General features: G+C 48.9%; 1 protein-coding gene across 4 annotated transcripts in view; it reads left to right on the forward strand.

Moving 5' to 3' along the window:
- Nucleotides 1-17,058, forward strand: part of LOC146785506 (uncharacterized) — a 691,519-nt gene that overhangs the window by 232,750 nt on the left and 441,711 nt on the right. Inside the window, exon 1 of one of the 4 annotated variants that reach the window (XM_085634609.1) lies at nucleotides 6,539-6,643. The exons of the other annotated variants lie outside the window; for them this stretch is intronic. Within the exon in view, the coding sequence (XP_085490735.1) occupies nucleotides 6,623-6,643 (21 nt within the window). The 5' untranslated portion in view covers nucleotides 6,539-6,622. Of the gene's footprint in view, nucleotides 1-6,538; nucleotides 6,644-17,058 lie in introns of those variants that run through there. 4 annotated transcript variants of the gene reach the window in all.

Below are 17,058 nucleotides of genomic sequence, written 5' to 3' on the forward strand. Positions count from 1 at the left end.
CCTGGCTAGGCACTCACTAAGGGACTGGGAGCATGTGCCATTTCTCCACCCGGCTTGGCCATCCTAAGATCCTATCTATAGGGAACAGTCTGGCTCCGCCTCACCCTAGACTTGGCAACATTGGCTGCCAACGACAAATAAAACGATAATACAATTGTTTTGCTATCATTTTATTTTTTCATCTGCAGTGGAGTGGCGCTCCTCCGCCATTACGGAGAAGCCGCTGCTGCCGGGCACCAAAATAAATTTGGCCCCCTTTAAAGCACAAGATAGCAAAGAAAAGGTGCCCAACATTTGCAAATCAGAACAGTTCATTTTGTACAGACAGGCTGCATAAGTGTTTGCAATCTATGGAAGTCTGCGTGGGTTTCAGCTTGCAGCAGGCAATATTTCTGGCAGTATCAGGGAAATCAACAGTAAAAACCAGCCCATCTTTTCATAAAACAAGCCCACGCACTCCTCTCTCAGGCCAGTCCATCGAGCACTGCCTGATTACCCTATAGGCCAATTCAACCCTCAGTTGAAGGAAATCTGCTGAGATGCATGTTCCAGTCCCAGAGCGAAGAGCACAGGGACGTGCGTTAAAATATTGTTGATGTTGAATGAATTCATCTTGCCTGGGCCTGTCTTATGGCTGTTACCTCTGTCTCTCTCGGAAAGGTTAAGCCAACCTAAACCTGTTGGATTCTATTTTTAGTAATGGGTGATTTTTCTGGATTTGTGAGCTCAACACGTAAACCACTGGCACAAGGAGCAGCCAAGGTAGTGGAAAAAGCACTGCAGCAACCAGAGCAGGTAAGAGCGACGGGGGGTACGTGGACAGACGATGGAATAGGGCAAATTAAATAAATAAACTCCTATTCAGTTGTCTTTCAACATCCCCTCCCCCCCGCGACGCCCCGCCCCACGGCGCTTACCTGCCCCGGCCGCTGCTGAAAAAGCATCGTCACTTCCAGGTCTACATTCATAGTGATACTAGGTGTGGTGTTGGCACTGTTGAGTGACTACTTGAGAAGGCATTGTTTTGCAAGGCTGAAGATTAAGTGTTGCGAAAACAATTCATCCGAGAAGGATAGCTTCTGAATCCCTGAACCAGCCACGCTTACTTTTGTCATCATAGGGTTAGCATTGATTCCAGGGGAGAGGCAGCCTTATATTCACATCTCAATATTATACTTGATTGTGATCCTATTTATTTATGTGGTAGTTTTACAAAGTGCTTCTGGTCGCCTTGCAGTTACTTCAGAGTACTGTACTGGTAGTGGGTGTCAGAATGGATCTTTGTCGAAGGCCATTCTGAACAACTTGGTTCATGAGTTTTCTACGGGAGCAAATAGTTGGGATCAGCCCTCAAGTTTGTCATCAGGGCCTTCCAAAAGTTTGTGCCTTGAACGTTTATAGATCAGCCACTGTTTTTTTTTAGTATCCTGGATGTTTGGCAAGATGGTGTCATGGATGCTGGATGGAGGGTAGGCAGGAAGAAGCAATTCAGGTGACAGCTGGAGGAGGTCCAAAATACCAGTAACAATCACATAACCACCTACCTCTCCTGTCACTCATTGATTGCATACTTGCCATTGTACCTGTACATCGCTCCTCTGCCTTTTCCATCAGGCTTGCACCATAGATATATCACAGATATACTTACATACCAGAAGACTGAAGTGCTGCTGGAGTGGGGATGCTGGACAAGAGGAAGAGGACTAATGAATTGAGCGCCGGAAGGACCAACCAGAGGACTTCTTACGATACCTGGACAAAGGCCCAGACACGGGCGGAGCAAAGGGGCACTAGTGTGGAGATGTAGGATGAGGTCTCTTGCATGCAATGTGGGCCATGAAGAGGGACAGGGTGGTTGGAACCAAGGCGGTGCAACGGTACCTCTGAACCTGGCGCCGTGCTGGGGTTGAAGGGGGCGGGGCTGAGGGTTAGTCATGCTGTGTTTGGAAATGTCTTGAGGGATTAAAGGCACTTGTTCGAGAGTTCCTTGTGTGCCCAGCAATTTTCAGGCAACAATAAAAATGTCAAGATAACTATGGTAATTAGAGCATGGTGTTTTGTCTAGTGGCAGTTTTGACTGATCATACTGTAGGACAGTGGATTACTATGCCTACGTTGCAGGTGTACCATGTAGATCACAGAACCGTATTTTATATAGATAGCTCAGTGGGTTACTGATTGTGTCAGAGAGATCCTTTTATCACTTGCAGTCAGGGCTGGACTGGCCGTAGCGGGCACCGGGCATTTCCCCGGTAGGCAACCAGGGTGGGGGCCGGTTTTGGACCCCTGGGGGCTGTTTTTGTTACGGGGGTGGCAATATCGGCCCCCTGTAACACAATCGGCTGAAACCGGCCCTAGCAAACAGCTCGGTCGCACCACCCCCACCCTCCGGCGGGGGCCAGCCGAGCAGTTAGCCAGGGCCAGTTTTGGTTCCCAGTCCGGCCCTGCTTGCAGTTCATAAGTTACAATCCTAAAATAGCACAGTGAGTTATGAACTGTCATCAAAGAGCTGCATCCAAAGCGCAAGGTATAGGTTAGAATGTTATATTGTTTTCCCCAGTCTTTCATTATCCTAATGTTGATAAACTGAATTAGTTTAGATAGAAATAATTTCTTATTACACCCAACCGTGGTGTTATGTTTTAAATCCTGAGTTTTGTGCTTATCTAGACGAAATTCTCTTAAAATATGCTGCCAATGAGTATGGATGGCATGTGACTCCTTCACCTTGTAGCCCTCTCTATCATGTGTAACATTTCCTACACACTTATTTACACATGTATGATTCATTGTCTCTTTATAAAGTGAGTGTGATGTAAAATGCTCTGAAACCCTACACTGGTATGAGTAGCGCTATAAAACAAATTAAACACCTGCTAGAGAGAGGGACTATGGGCTCTTAAAAAATGTTTTCATCCACATAGGGAAAGGGGTCCCTTGGGACCTCTTCCCATTTGGAAATGGGTTACAACCTTCTCTACACTGTCGGTAAATTATGCATGTTTTGTGACTGCATTTATACATACCAGTGCTATTCAGTATTAGGAAGCGATGCACTAAACACGCCCCCTTTCTAATACTGAATTGCAAAAGCAAAATGCAATTCGCTAGCAAATTACTAAGGGCCAATTGTATGAAACCATTATGCGTTCGCAACCGGTGCGGATTGCAAAATTCGGCCGTTTGCGAACGCAAATTGGCTTTTCCCTGGGTATGAAAGGCTTTGGCATTCACAATTTAGGTAATCTCAATTTTTAGCAATTACCTACATTGCCAATTTAAATAGAGAATCGCAATTTGCGAATCCCTGTTGAACATGTAAGAAATGTTTCCTAAATGCGAACCGTGCATTTAGGAAACACAAATTACCCTCAACTTCAAGTTGATAGTAACCATGTGAGAATGTTGAAAAATGCAAAAAAAAAATCATTTTTCAAAGTGCCATGTGTGCGCTTTACATGTGCACTATCTACATTTTGTGGGTGCTTCAGGTGGGCCTTAGGCCCCCGGGTACCCTTGGCTTTTAATTCACTTATTTGCAATTACCAATTTGGTAATCGCAAATTAGCAAATGCAATACCATCTCTTCTTATAGGAATGAATGGAGTCACATTACCTAATAGTGATTCACTATTTACTGAATCGCTATTAGGTAATATTAAGGAATCGCAAAATATTTTACGATTCCTACATACATAGTTTTTTGCGATTCCTAAATAGCAATTCGGTGAAAATCGCTATTTCAGAATCTCAATATGCTATATAGATACATCTGGCCATTAGTGTCAGATTCCCAACAGGGTACCACTAACCTTTGAAGCTGGATACGGGTGGAGTAATGGATGAAGCTATATAACCCTATCCCCTATATGAAGCTACCTGTGAGGATGTAATGTTCACTCAACAGATTACACCACCATAGGGGAAAGGGAAAAAAGGGAAAAAGGAAACAAAGGTGCATCTGCGAAATCATGGAAGGAGAGATATGCGGAGTCATAGACCTCACTTCTTTCCTGTCACTCCAGCCGTCTACCCCCGTACTCCCTGTAGTAAAATATAAGCACAGCACACATATTATTACATGTATTAACCTTGCCTACAATTGCAGTACGCAGCGCATGTGCCTCTTCCAGCACTATATTAGCCTTCAGGTAATGGAACATAGAAGAGTACTTAGCTGAAAGAGTTCCTGGAGGGTTTCTATAGGTAAGTCCTCAGCCGTGCAGTCCCATGGGAGTTCATCTCCAAGAAGTGGCTCAGGTGGAACTAATGCGGTTCCAGCTGTTGAAAAGAAACATAAAGAAAATAGGATGGTAAATCCTGCTCAGGCACCGAGCCCCTTGACGGCTCCAGAAGGTGCGCAGGCGCGTGATCCTTAGTTATGCCCACAAACACGGAGGTAGAAAGGAACGCAATCCGAGCCATTTAAGCGGCTCTTGCTGTGGTGCAGTGCGTGTGTTTTAGGAATGCCAGTGAAAACGGAGGAGTGTAAGAAAAAGGAAATCCGGGCCTTTCAGACGGCTCTGAACGCGTGTTGCGCGTATGTTTTAAGAATGTAGCTGACCTGAGCTCTACAGTCTGCTCTGAATGCGAACCCACGTTAGAACAGAGAGAGAGCTAGAACACCTCTGAGCGGGTGGAAACGGAGCTAACAACAAACAGCTGCTCCAAACGGCTCCGAGACACGCTCAGCGCGTGGGAGTCAGGAAAAGGTCAGGAATCTCCAGTTGATTTCGTTTAAAGGTACGAAGCGTCCCACACTGCCAACAACAGCAGTGTAATACCGGTCCCAGATAAGAAGGCACAGTCCTTCAGCGAGGCAGAATTCTCGGCGTGTAGCTTTCGAAATTGACAAGCACCGGATAGCCTGTGGGAGGTGGTTATGTAGGGCTTTTCGATTTCAAAGCCAGGTGGTGTTCCCAAAGAATTCTGGGAGATGGAGTGCAACCCTTCATACACATTCATTCGGACCCCCACATTCATGCCTGGATCTGTAACTAAGGCCCTTATCTATGCCTAAACGTGACACTTAGTCGCATTTTGCCTTTTTGTACATGGCAAAATGCAGTTTACCGGTTGCAAACCACCCAGACGTTTTATGACCAATAAAATGCTTTGTACATCTGGCCCTATGAAGTTCTGCATAAAAGATTTTAGGATTATTGAGACAGAACCCTTTGTCTCCGATGAACCCTTGACGTGCGTTGTACCATGTACCTTGAACAGTGATGAATCTTTATCCACTATTGTTGGTAGGCAGATCAGCCAGATCCTGAAGCTGTGATAGTGATCCCAGATTTATCACCTTTTTTAGGTTTATTTGTTACCAGTTTCCTCTCATATCATGTTGGTTCCTTGTAATTCATAATTGAATTATTTTTTTGTCAGTCAGTCAGAAAAACTTTATTTCGGTCTTTTGTGACCATAAAAGTATACAAAATAGACAACATACAATTCATTAGAATAAAAGAATAAAAAGGTAAAATGGTAAAATGACATCCGGCCCTGAAATTCAATACTGTCACAAATCCAAATCCAATAGGCTCAATAAAGTGCATGCGCAAAATGTATACTGTGCAGAAGGAAGTAGCTAATAGATACAAACTCTGTGTAGGAAGTTTCAATAAAGTCAAAACAAAAACAGTTAATTAGTTTTGAGCAGCATTAGAAATCTTATGATTAATCAAACATTGGTGATTGGGTTAAAATTGCATTGTAAACCACAAATAAATAAAAAATGTATACAGTTATTAAAAGAATACAAACTAATTTCATCTTTAGATTAAAACAATAAAACAAAATTGAAACTCTGGAGAGATTAGGGAAAATGTGCTGTTTACGGCTGGGCTAACGATTTTACAAAGGTCCAACGCCCACGCCACATTGAAGTCAAAAATCGTGTAACAGCAAAAACAATGGGCTTGCGAGAGTCAGACTTCAGAACTCTAAGGGGCAGATTTACAAGCTCCTTGCTCCACTTGTGCGTCACTTTTCCCATGTTAAAAGTGACGCAAAAGTGGCGCAAGGGGCTTGTAAATCTGCCCCTAAATGCCTCTGCACAGTGTACAAATCCTAGGTTCCTGCAGATTAGGAGAAGTCAAGGCTTCCTTGCCTTTTTTTAGGTTTATTTGTTACCTTTTTAACACAGACACGATTGTGTTGCGTGGACTATCGTTGGGTTTTTGGCACTCTCTGGGGATCTTGGCCTTGCTCGGACCCGGCCGGCTCTGCTCACCCTTGAGGCAAGGGAGCCCCAGGAAAGTGTCAGAAAGGGACTGTCTGAGTGTCTGCATCCGCTCGACAGGTGTGAACAAGGCAAGACTCTGGGACAACAAAGCATGGTGTCTGGTGACAGACCCACCCCGCGTGCGGGAAGTCACGGATATATCTCGCGCAGGTATGGTCGGTGCGGGTCGGGCAAGCCCGTGCAGCCCAGGAGGCTCAGACACCGTCCTCGGACGTCACTGGAATGTGCTGCGCGCGCCAAGACCTCCGCCGCCAGGAAAGACAAGAACCCGCGCGGGTCTGCTGCTCCCACAGCCTCCGGAGGCGCGCTCGGTGGAGCAGGAACGGCGGGAATCAATGTAGGCATGGGAACCACGCTGACTTGGAGAATGGAGCCATGGGAACCACGCTGACTCCGGTAACAGAATGCTAATGCTAATATAGGTCAAAGCTCCATAGCTGTTATTGCGATCAAACTCCATGGTACTATTTGCTTAGACCTCGAGCACATGGAGGGCTGGGTTGGGCGGTCAGGAGTGCAATCTGTGACCTGTGCTGACCACCGAAGACCACCAAGGTGCATGCACATCAACCTATAGACCTACCATTCGAGCCGTGACACGCAAATTGCACAGAGCTCACTGCAACAGGTGCAGAGCAATTTATACCTGTGATTGCTGCTTGTGACCCGTGGGATACACGCGCTCACCGCAGTAGACCCGTTCATTTGATTTGAAGAGTATGTATAATCCTGGGTTGGATGGAGTCACCTGCCGATTACACACAGATCTCCATAGAAGATGGATTAACGTGGTCTGCCCTTGTATACCTTGTTTAGAGTTTTCTTATCACCTTCAGATTGGATCAATATATTTTGTACGGCTGGCGCATTAGTTCACCAAGCAATTTTTATTTTGGCTGAAGGCTGCGACTTTGAGGCTACACAGCGACCTTTGCATCTGGTGGCGTGGGGCCACGTTCTCCGCATTACTCACAGATGTACGCAAGAGGTGCGTTAGCCCGTTTAACTGTCTTACTTTGATCGTCATCTTTGGACTGCACAGAATATATAAACAGTGGATGCGTTAACTCCGTGGGCTACTGGTGGGAAACCGTCATTTGTAAATTACAAACAATTCTCAGCAGCGATTACTCAACGCACTGAGCTATCTTACACCTAACCGATAACGAATACGTCGTTGTAGTGTTTGCGTTTTACATGGAGGGGCTTGTGTGGGTCAGCTTTGCAAGCCTCTCGCTAGGAGGGAGCTGATAGCCAAGAATTGTCATCCAGAGTTTGGGGAGCCGCGAAACCCCATTTTGCGCTGTTCAATTATACTGCGTCACCACCCTTCTATGGTCCGTGTATGCATTGTGCTGCTTTATCGAGAAGGATGATGTGTACCGTGGGTCTAGAGCCAAAACCGGTGAAGAATGTGTCAGGGCGTCTACCCGTGAGTGTAAACAGGAGGGAGAGGGGATGTGACAGGCACACTCGTTTCTTCGCTGAATCTCAATAGAACTAGCACAAGAGATCGTTTTTTTCTGAGGAAAAGTTCTCGTAGACCTGGGGCCATAAAATGATACCGCAGCGGTGTCCCGCAGTAATCCAGGCCGCAGCAGCTGGCTATGATATCCAAACAGCCTCTGGCACATGACATCACTCTCTGGGAGTATATGATACCAGCTACATAGTGACTTACTCATGTCAGCCGTAAATGTTTGCATTGTGAATGTGCAAAATGTGCTCATGGTGGCCGGAAGTGACGGAAATGGACTAAAAGCACCCTACTGTGGTGAGCCGGGAGGCTGAGGTGTAATTTTAGAAAGTCATTTTCTCTTGAAACCGGCATTGAATGCACAGAGGATCCCCAAGCAAATGCAGTGTAGACAAAACATGTCGGTAATCTCAGAGAGGACTGGGGCACTCACATTGGAGCAATACTCCTATGTAAGCGAGTTTAAAGTTCAATCCCTTGAATGGTCTGTACTTACACAATAAGCAAGAAAGATAAACTCGGTGTTTCCCGCAATGCTTGTCCGCTGCTGGGCATTAGGTTTCTGAGTTTTCTATAACACGACTCGTACGTCTCCGCTCAGGGCCGGCCTTTAGCATGGGCGAGCTGGGCCCCGGCCCAAGGCGCCAATATTCCAAGGGGCGCACGGAGCTGTGTGTATTAATGCAATGCTAACAGCAGCAGCCCTGTCGTCTTACTCCAGCCATATCTGTGTCCCTGTCCCTGCGTGCTCTTTTCTGTCTGGTTTGCCAGTAAGTGGTTTAAATCTTTCATTCTCATACCGTGTGCAATGTTTTAACACCCCATTGCGCTGTCCCTGCCCTCCCTCACCACGCACTCCTGGTTGTTGCAGTTAGCGCTCTAGCGTTAGACGCTAGAGAGCCAGAGCCAGAGACGCGATGCGTACGCCACACTCGTGGCGTACGCGCTAGTATATAAATAAAGGGGCGCGGCCTGAGTGTCAGTTCGCGCCGAGACCCAGACGCACCGTGTGGCGTGAGTTATTGCGGCGGCGAGCGCGCACCGCTAGGCCCGCAACGTTAGCAACAGCGCCACAACACTGGCGACGAAGGAACGGGACACACGACTCCGTGTGCTTCAGCCTTGACCCGTGCCCCGCGGCTGTCCCGCGCTCGCACGTGGGTCTGCTGCACTGCTCGTTTCCCTGCTGTCAGAGCTGATCCCCGAGTGACCTGGCAAATTACCGGTGAGTGCACGTGTGCACCAATCAGCAACACTATTCAGCGGAAGAATATCCCCGCATCCTGTTAGTGCCCTGTCTTGGCCCTGAGGTGTCTTTGCATACCCTGGTGTGGTGTTTCCTTGACTCTGCGGCCTACTGCTACTGCTGTGGTGCATCCCAGGGAGCCATGGGTGACGATGAACGCCCCACCCAAGCAGTGCCAATGCACCCCCCGTCTGGTGTCCTGCCGCCTTTCAGCGAGACTGCTGACCCTGCCACTATCGCCCCACGCTGGCAAACGTGGATTGGCCGGCTCAATAACTATTTCTCTGGGACCAGGGAGACTGACGGCACCGTGAAGAGGTCGCTATTGCTCCACTATGCAGGAGAGGAGGTGTACCTCCTGTTCAAACATCTGCCTAACACAGGGGACGCAGACGACTACGATGCGGCTGTGGCGGCCCTCAATGCGCATTTTGACCCCCAACTGAACCCGGACTTTGAACACTTTAAACTACGCCAGGCGAGGCAAAGGGAAGGGGAGTCAGTGGATGCGTTCCACGCCCGACTGAGGGTGTTGGCAGACACCCACCTCGTCGGAGAGAGAGCCAAGGAGGAGATCAGAGCGCAGCTGATCTGCGGCATACGAAGCAAAAAGCTACGAACACTCATCCTTCGCCAGCCGAATATCCCGATGGCGGACATCCTGGTGCTAGCCAGGTCCCACGATCTGTCCGACGCCCGAGCGGAGGAGATGGAAATGGCACTCACACGAGGAGCCGGGTCAGGGGTGACAGTCAAGACAGAGCGGGCCGACGCAGTACAGACACGAGAAGCGCCCCGTCGACCCGGGGCCAAGAAGCCTGCGGCCGTGTGTGGATACTGCGGGTATGACGAGCACCCAGCCAGGACGTGCCCCGCAAAAGGGAAAGCGTGTAACAACTGCGGTGTAATGAACCATTTTGCATCTGTTTGCCGCAAACGCTCCACGCAGCGAGACCGAAGGGGGAGGAAGCCGGCGAAGAACATGGTGAGACAGCTGTCCCGGCTATCGTTGTCTTCACACACCAACGCAGGCCGCAAGCAAGCACAAGCCCTGCGAGAGGAGGTCTCTGAGTCCGACGATGATGAGGGAGAAACGTACCTGGTCTCGTTCACCAGAGCCCTCAAGAGCTCGAGAAGACCGCAGCCGAGGTGCGACGTTCTAGTCGCCGGATCCCGAATAAACGCAGTGATCGACACTGGGGCATCAGTCACCGTGATGGGGGTGCAACAGTACAACCGCCTCCGGCCCAGACCCGAGCTCAGACGATCGAAGGCCCAAATCTACGCCTACGGAAGCGACGTGCCGCTGCCCCTTGCAGGAAAGATGACGGTGCCAGTGAGGTCGGAAGATACAGAGATAACAATTGATATACACGTGATCAATCAGGAAGCAGACACCCTCCTAAGCGGGCATGCAGCCGAAGACCTGGGGCTGATAGCATTCCTCCGGAAAGTACAAGACTCCCAAACTGCCACCTTACTAGACCAGTTTCCGGAGCTGTTCACTGGTCTCGGGAGCATCCGACGACCGCCGGTCGAACTCCACATTGACCGCTCCGTCACACCTACAGCGCTAAAGCATAGACGGATTCCCTTCCATTTACGCCCACTAGTGGAGGAGGAGTTGAGGAAACTGGAGGAACAAGGCGTCATTGAGACAGTAACCGGGCCCACTCTCGAGTGTGTATCGATATGAGGCTGCCCAACAAAGCCATCAAAAGGGACAGACACATCACGCCCACGATGGACGACATAATCGCAGACCTCAATGGGGCCCCGTGGTTCTCTAAACTGGATTTAAACGCGGGGTACCACCAACTAATGTTAGCTGAAGAGAGCAGGTACATCACGACCTTTAGTACGCACTTGGGGCTGCGAAGATACCGACGCCTTAACTTTGGCATCTCTTCGGCGGCGGAAATATTCCAGAACACCATCAGAGACATCCTGCAGGGGCTACCAGGGGTACTGAATGTCAGTGATGACATACTGATACATGCCACAACCGTGGATGAACACTACCGACAGGTCCGGTCCACACTGACGCGGCTGAAGGAGTTCGGGGTCACACTACACAAAGACAAATGTCAGTTCTTTCAGCAAAAGATCGAGTTCTTTGGATACACGTTTACCAATCAAGGCATCCAGGTGGACCCGAGGAAGTCCCAGGCCATCAAGAACGCCCCGGCACCGACATCCGCGTCTGAAGTCCGTAGCTTCCTCGGGATGGCCACGTACTGCGGACGGTTCATCCCAAATTTGGCCACCACAGCTGAGCCTCTCAGGCGCCTCACAAAGAACGACACCCTGTGGCACTGGGGGCAGGAAGAAGAGGGAGCATTCCAGGCAATCAAGACCACGCTTCTTGACCAAGCCACACTGGTCTACTTCGACCCGACCAGGAAGACTGAGCTGCTCGTCGACGCCAGCCCTGTGGGGCTGGGCGCAGTTCTCACACAAGAACAGGAACCGGGGACATGGGCGACCCTAGCCTACGCCAGCAAGGCGCTTACAGGCACCGAGCAGAGGTACTCCCAAATTGAGCGTGAAGCATTGGCCATCCGGTGGGGCTGCCGACACTTCCACCTGTATGTCTGCGGGCACCCCTTCACGGTGGTGATGGACCACCAACCGTTAGTGCCCCTGTTCAAAGGAACCGCGCCCCACCCCCTCCGAGGATCGAAAGGTGGGCCATCGGGCTGCAACAGTACCAGATGGATGTGATCTATCGGCCAGGTGCAAAGAACCCGGCGGACTTTCTGTCGAGACACCCGGAACGTGAGGAGACGTCCCCGGCGAGGAAGGAAGAAGAGGATGACACCGAAGCACATATCGACATGTTGGCCACCCTAACGTGCCCCCAAGTACTGACGATCCGGGAGATCCTACAAGCTGCGGAACACGATGCCGCGATGGCAAGGATACGAGGGGCTCTCCAGAAAGGGTCATGGGCTGATTTCCTACAATCCGCCAATTCGTGGACAGAAGAGGAGAAGAAGAACTTGCAGCAGATCTGGCGAGTGCGGAATGAACTAAGTGCGACCCGAGATGGAGTCATCCTGCGGGGGTCTAGGATCGTCATGCCGGCCGCACTGCGCCATCAAGCCACGCTCATTGCGCACAACGGCCATCAAGGGACAGAGAAAATGAAAGCCCGGATGAGGGCGAAAATATGGTTCCCGGGGCTGGATAGCATGGTGGAGGGCGTAGTAAGGAGCTGCTCCGCGTGCCAAGTGACGAGCGGCCCTGAACCTCCAGCCCCCATTGTGACAGAAGAACCCGGAAGACACCCATGGGACAAAGTCAGCATAGACTTCGGAAGCCTCCCAAACGGGAAAACGTCACTAGTCATCATCGACAGCTTCTCGAAGTATCCCGTGGTGGAAGTCGTACCATCCACAGCGTTCACGTTTGTGGGGCCAGCGCTGGAGAGAGTATTCAACATGTTTGGGCGCCCCTCGGAGCTGAAAAGCGACAACGGACCGCCTTTCCAAGGTCACGAGTTCAGGGAGTTCCTCCAGCACCAGGGGATAAGGCATCGGCGTATCACCCCCCAATGGCCGCAGGCCAACGGCGAGGTAGAACGTTTCATGCGGACTCTGAATAAAGTGATACGGATAGCTGGCATGGAACACCTGGACCCCGAAAGGGAGATTCAGCGATTCCTGGGGGAGTACAGGAGCACACCCCACTGCTCCACCAAACAAGCTCCATGGACTCTCATGTTTAAAGGTACGCACCGTGATGGGCTACCCACGGCCCCTGAGTGGACGCCCCCGCCGTTCGATGCGGATCAGGCCTTTCAACGACGAGCGCACCGAAACCGGCAGGTGAGCCGGGCCAGAGGCAGTCGGGAACGTGACATCAGGCCGGGGGACAGCGTCCTCGTGAAAGATCGAAGGCCGGGAGGAAAGTTCAGACCCCGGTACGAACCAAGAAGTTGGACAGTTGCACAGCGGCGGGGGACCATGATCACCGCGGAAAGAGGGGCGGAGTCGACCACCAGGAACATCTCGTGGTTCAAACGCATTCCCGAGGCCAATGGGCGCGACACTGGGGGACTGAGCGAGGCGGAGGAGGAGACCTCGACCCCCGAGCTGGGACTGGGACCAACATCTAACGGAGCCAGCGTCGCCCCAGAGCAGAGCCATCCTGCCCCTGAGGGATGCGAAGCGGGGAACAGCCACCCAGCCAGCTCCAGCACTCGTGCCACCGCAAGGTATGGTCTAAGAGAAAACCCCCCGCCAAACAGCCGCCTCAGAGACTTTGCCTGCCAAGCAAGTGAGTGACTGTCATAGACTCTAGTTATTTTTGTTATCCAAGTTGGGGAGGGATGTTGCAGTTAGCGCTCTAGCGTTAGACGCTAGAGCGCCAGAGCCAGAGACGCGATGCGTACGCCACGCTCGTGGCGTACGCGCTAGTATATAAATAAAGGGGCGCGGCCTGAGTGTCAGTTCGCGCCGAGACCCAGACGCACCGTGTGGCGTGAGTTATTGCGGCGGCGAGCGCACACCGCTAGGCCCGCAACGTTAGCAACAGCGCCACAACACTGCTGACACACACAAAACCATCTAAGCTATGGGTGATTTAGGTGAGCTGGAGGGGGTCCGGAGACGTTTGTATTTAGGGGCCAGTCCCTGCGAAACCAAGAACTGGTCCCTGACACAAAAGGCCACCTGCTGCCTCCTTTAGGCCCCAATTTACTAGTTTCTCACACAGTGCAGTGCAGAACCCACAAGTGCTGCCCTGTGTGAGGAGAGAGCAGGAGAGCACCATATTTACAGAAATTTGGCACTCTCCTCCCCTCCCCTCTCCATAGCGCTGGTGCAGAAATGTGCTGCTGTGCTCCATGGACACACATGTGCACCATAGTGCAAGGGTGTCTCCGTGAGTCTAGCATTGGTTTTGTACTGGAAGGGTACCCTTCCAGTATATAATATTATCCTGACACTCACTGTAAACCTTTCCCCACATGGCATGTGTGCTGTACAGTGCAGCACGCAAGCAAAGCTCGAAAAGAAAGGAGAAATGAAAGCATTTCTTCGTTATGGCGCCTGGTCGAAGAGGACGCTCTTTTCTGATGCTAATTCTTGTTTACTTTTTTAAGTAAATAAGGCTTAGTGTCAGAAACCTTGGGTGATTGCATGGGAATTCCACGCACCACCCATGGTACGTCCCCTTGGCGCTAAGTAATGCAAAGCTGTGCTATGCGCTGCTTTGCTCTACTTTCAAATGTATTCCAGTGTTAAACAAGTTTAGCGCTGGAAAGTAAGGGGATATTTACAATATTATGGCGCACAGCAGCGCCGCAAGCCTTCTTGCTGCACTGCTCTACTTCAAAAGAAAAGTTCAGGAATGTGCTGTATCTACAAGATATGGCGTATTCCTGTCCTTTCTGCAAGCATCAGCACATAAACTGCAGCAGAGCACCAACGCAGAGCCCCTTGCACCACATGGTACAATGGTGTCTGCATTGTTGCCATGATTGTTTTTTCGTGGAGAAAGGGACACCTTCCTGCACAAAAACAATCCAAGGAGGCATTTTCCTCATTTTATGTGTGCGGATGGATGCAGCACATATGGAAAGAGGAAAAAACGCGGAGAAATGTCATTACCCCTGCTTTGGGAAAGTGTTAGTGTTGTAGTTTTAACACCCCTCCCACAAAGAAAGAGGCATTGTCATATTCCATATTTACAAGGCCATGAAAAGCCACGCAGGGTGGCTTTGTGTGACCTTGTAAATATGGGCTGGTATGCTGAGGCTGCGGAGCATCACAAAAGTGACGCTCCAGCCGCGTAAAAGTGCCACAGGGGCATTGTAAAAATGCCCCTAAATATGCCCCTAAAAAAAGATTTAGATTCATTTTGCGTCACTTTTGTGACACAAAAACGGCACTAAAACTTAGTAAATATACCCCTTAAAGTCTTAGCATCAGCAAGGGCACCAAATTTATCTCCGCCCAGGGAACTATCTTAACAAAGGCCGGCTCTGTACTGTTTAGGCAAAGTCATCTCTGTTTGAAAGTAATATGCAAAAGTTTCTACTATAATCGTATCAGTTGCAAATGCCAGAAACAAATATCATGTTATTTGTCACTTGTGTAGAGCGCAACTGCCACAGGCTTGAGAGTGGATGGACCTCTTTGTTTGACTGCCATAATTGTGTGGTTCTAGAAAGACCTACGTAAAAAGAGGTGTTTGAAATAACTGAGCTCCTGATACGTGATCTGGCGGTGTTGCGTTCAATGTGGTCTTGCTCAATCACATAGATCATGCTTCATGCACCGTTGCTTTATTTTACCTGAAAGTTGTTACCTTCTTGTTTGGTAGATACATTATCTTGGTTTGCATTGGGGTTTAATAATTTCGTAGTTGATGGCTGTATTTCTCAGTGGTTGCCTAGTTATCCATTAGGGACTGAAAATTTGAAAGAGCAACGGTTTTACGGCCTATCGAAAACAAGGTCGTTTTTTCTTTATAGGGGGGAGGGGGTGTTGAGTGAGTTCAAATCTTGCTGGCTGAGACTGCAAACGTGTGCCTTTTTAGTCAGATTTTGCAGAAACTGGCACTTCTGCTGTTAAAGTGTTTAGGAACGTATGCTTTGTCTAGAGGGTGGGTCTTGAATCTTTGTTCCAGGAATCTTTGTACTGTCCTATACATTGTTTGCTGTGTTGTGCACAATGTTGTGAACGCGATCTAGCTAGACACTTGAAGTCAGTACAAGCTTATAAGGACAAACGGGATGTGGTCCCACGGTTTCCGGTGTAGTAGTAGCCTGCCACTGAGTTTTGATCCATATGTCATTTATTAAGGAGACTTTTCTAGGCTCCTAGGTATAGTTTATTCTTGGAAACCAAATAATGGAATACAAGGTTAGTTGTTGTGGAGGAAGTCTACATAGGTGAGAAACCTTCTTTAAGATTCTGAGCCTATTTGTTAACAATTTTGCTACAGTTCTCTTTGCTGTTCAAGAAAAAGATCTGCTTCTAGGATGACTCCAAATATTTATTCCATGCCAATAATTTTAAATATAAGGGATTGCTCTTGTCTAACTCCTTAAATCAGCAAGGTTCTGTCTAAAATAAAATACAAAAATTCCTTGTTTCTCTACATTTAAAGCTTTCTGCTCAGACTTGTGTTAAAATGCTGCACAGATTGAATCAGCACTGTTCACAGATGTCTTGTAAAGAGTGCAACATTATTTTAAAAACAGCAAGGCCTGGCAGGTATTATAAATCATGCATTTTATTTTTTATTTTAAATAATGGCAAGAAATGCTGACGAGGGCTCACAATTCATATTACATGTGCATCGGAAAGGAACTAAACAAACATGGATTGCAATTCAGTCGTTTGCCATTTTATCGTCTATCTGAACATTCTGTACTGTGCTTGAACCAAGCCTCAGCAAAAACATTCACAGTCACACTTTGCACCTCGTGTTGGGGGTGAGATTTCACTATGAAGGATTTTGGGGTCGTGTAGGGTGTGTAGATATTCATGAGTGTGTTCGTGTTCAACCTCATGTCAAAGGGTGTTTTGCACTATGTAGGCACCTTGTTGATAAAAGTGTTTGACATTAGCTATCCCTCCAGTGGATAAGCTGCATCACACGGACGAACCCCACCCTAGAGAAAACGAGTTGTTGAAATTCTCTGAGATATGACTGCCTTCCACTTAACAGTAACACTCCCTGTAGATTATCATATTCTTTGGACTCTTGGCATGATCTTTCTGAAGCTTAAAGGGGACTCTATTTCATTTTGTATTTGTAAACCCATTGCATCTTCTACTTGTGCCTTTGGCGACATCTTTGTTGAAGAAAAGTAGTGCAGACCCTAATATTCTTTCTCACTACCAACAGATTTCCCTCATTCCACCACAGCTAATATTGTGAAATCACATATTGCCAAGGATTTACTTTGAAGATTACAGTTCTCTCTCCGCATGCCTCTTAAACAGACATACAACCCACTCTCCCAGAAGAAAATTCATACCTATGGTGCTCTGCAGAAATCTTTTCTCTTCCCACTTGGTCAACACGCCTACCCTAGGCCACGCCCACCGTCCAATCTAGTATAAATCGCCG

Source organism: Triturus cristatus, chromosome 11, assembly GCF_964204655.1.
Source record: "Triturus cristatus chromosome 11, aTriCri1.1, whole genome shotgun sequence".
Lineage (NCBI taxonomy): Eukaryota > Metazoa > Chordata > Amphibia > Caudata > Salamandridae > Triturus > Triturus cristatus.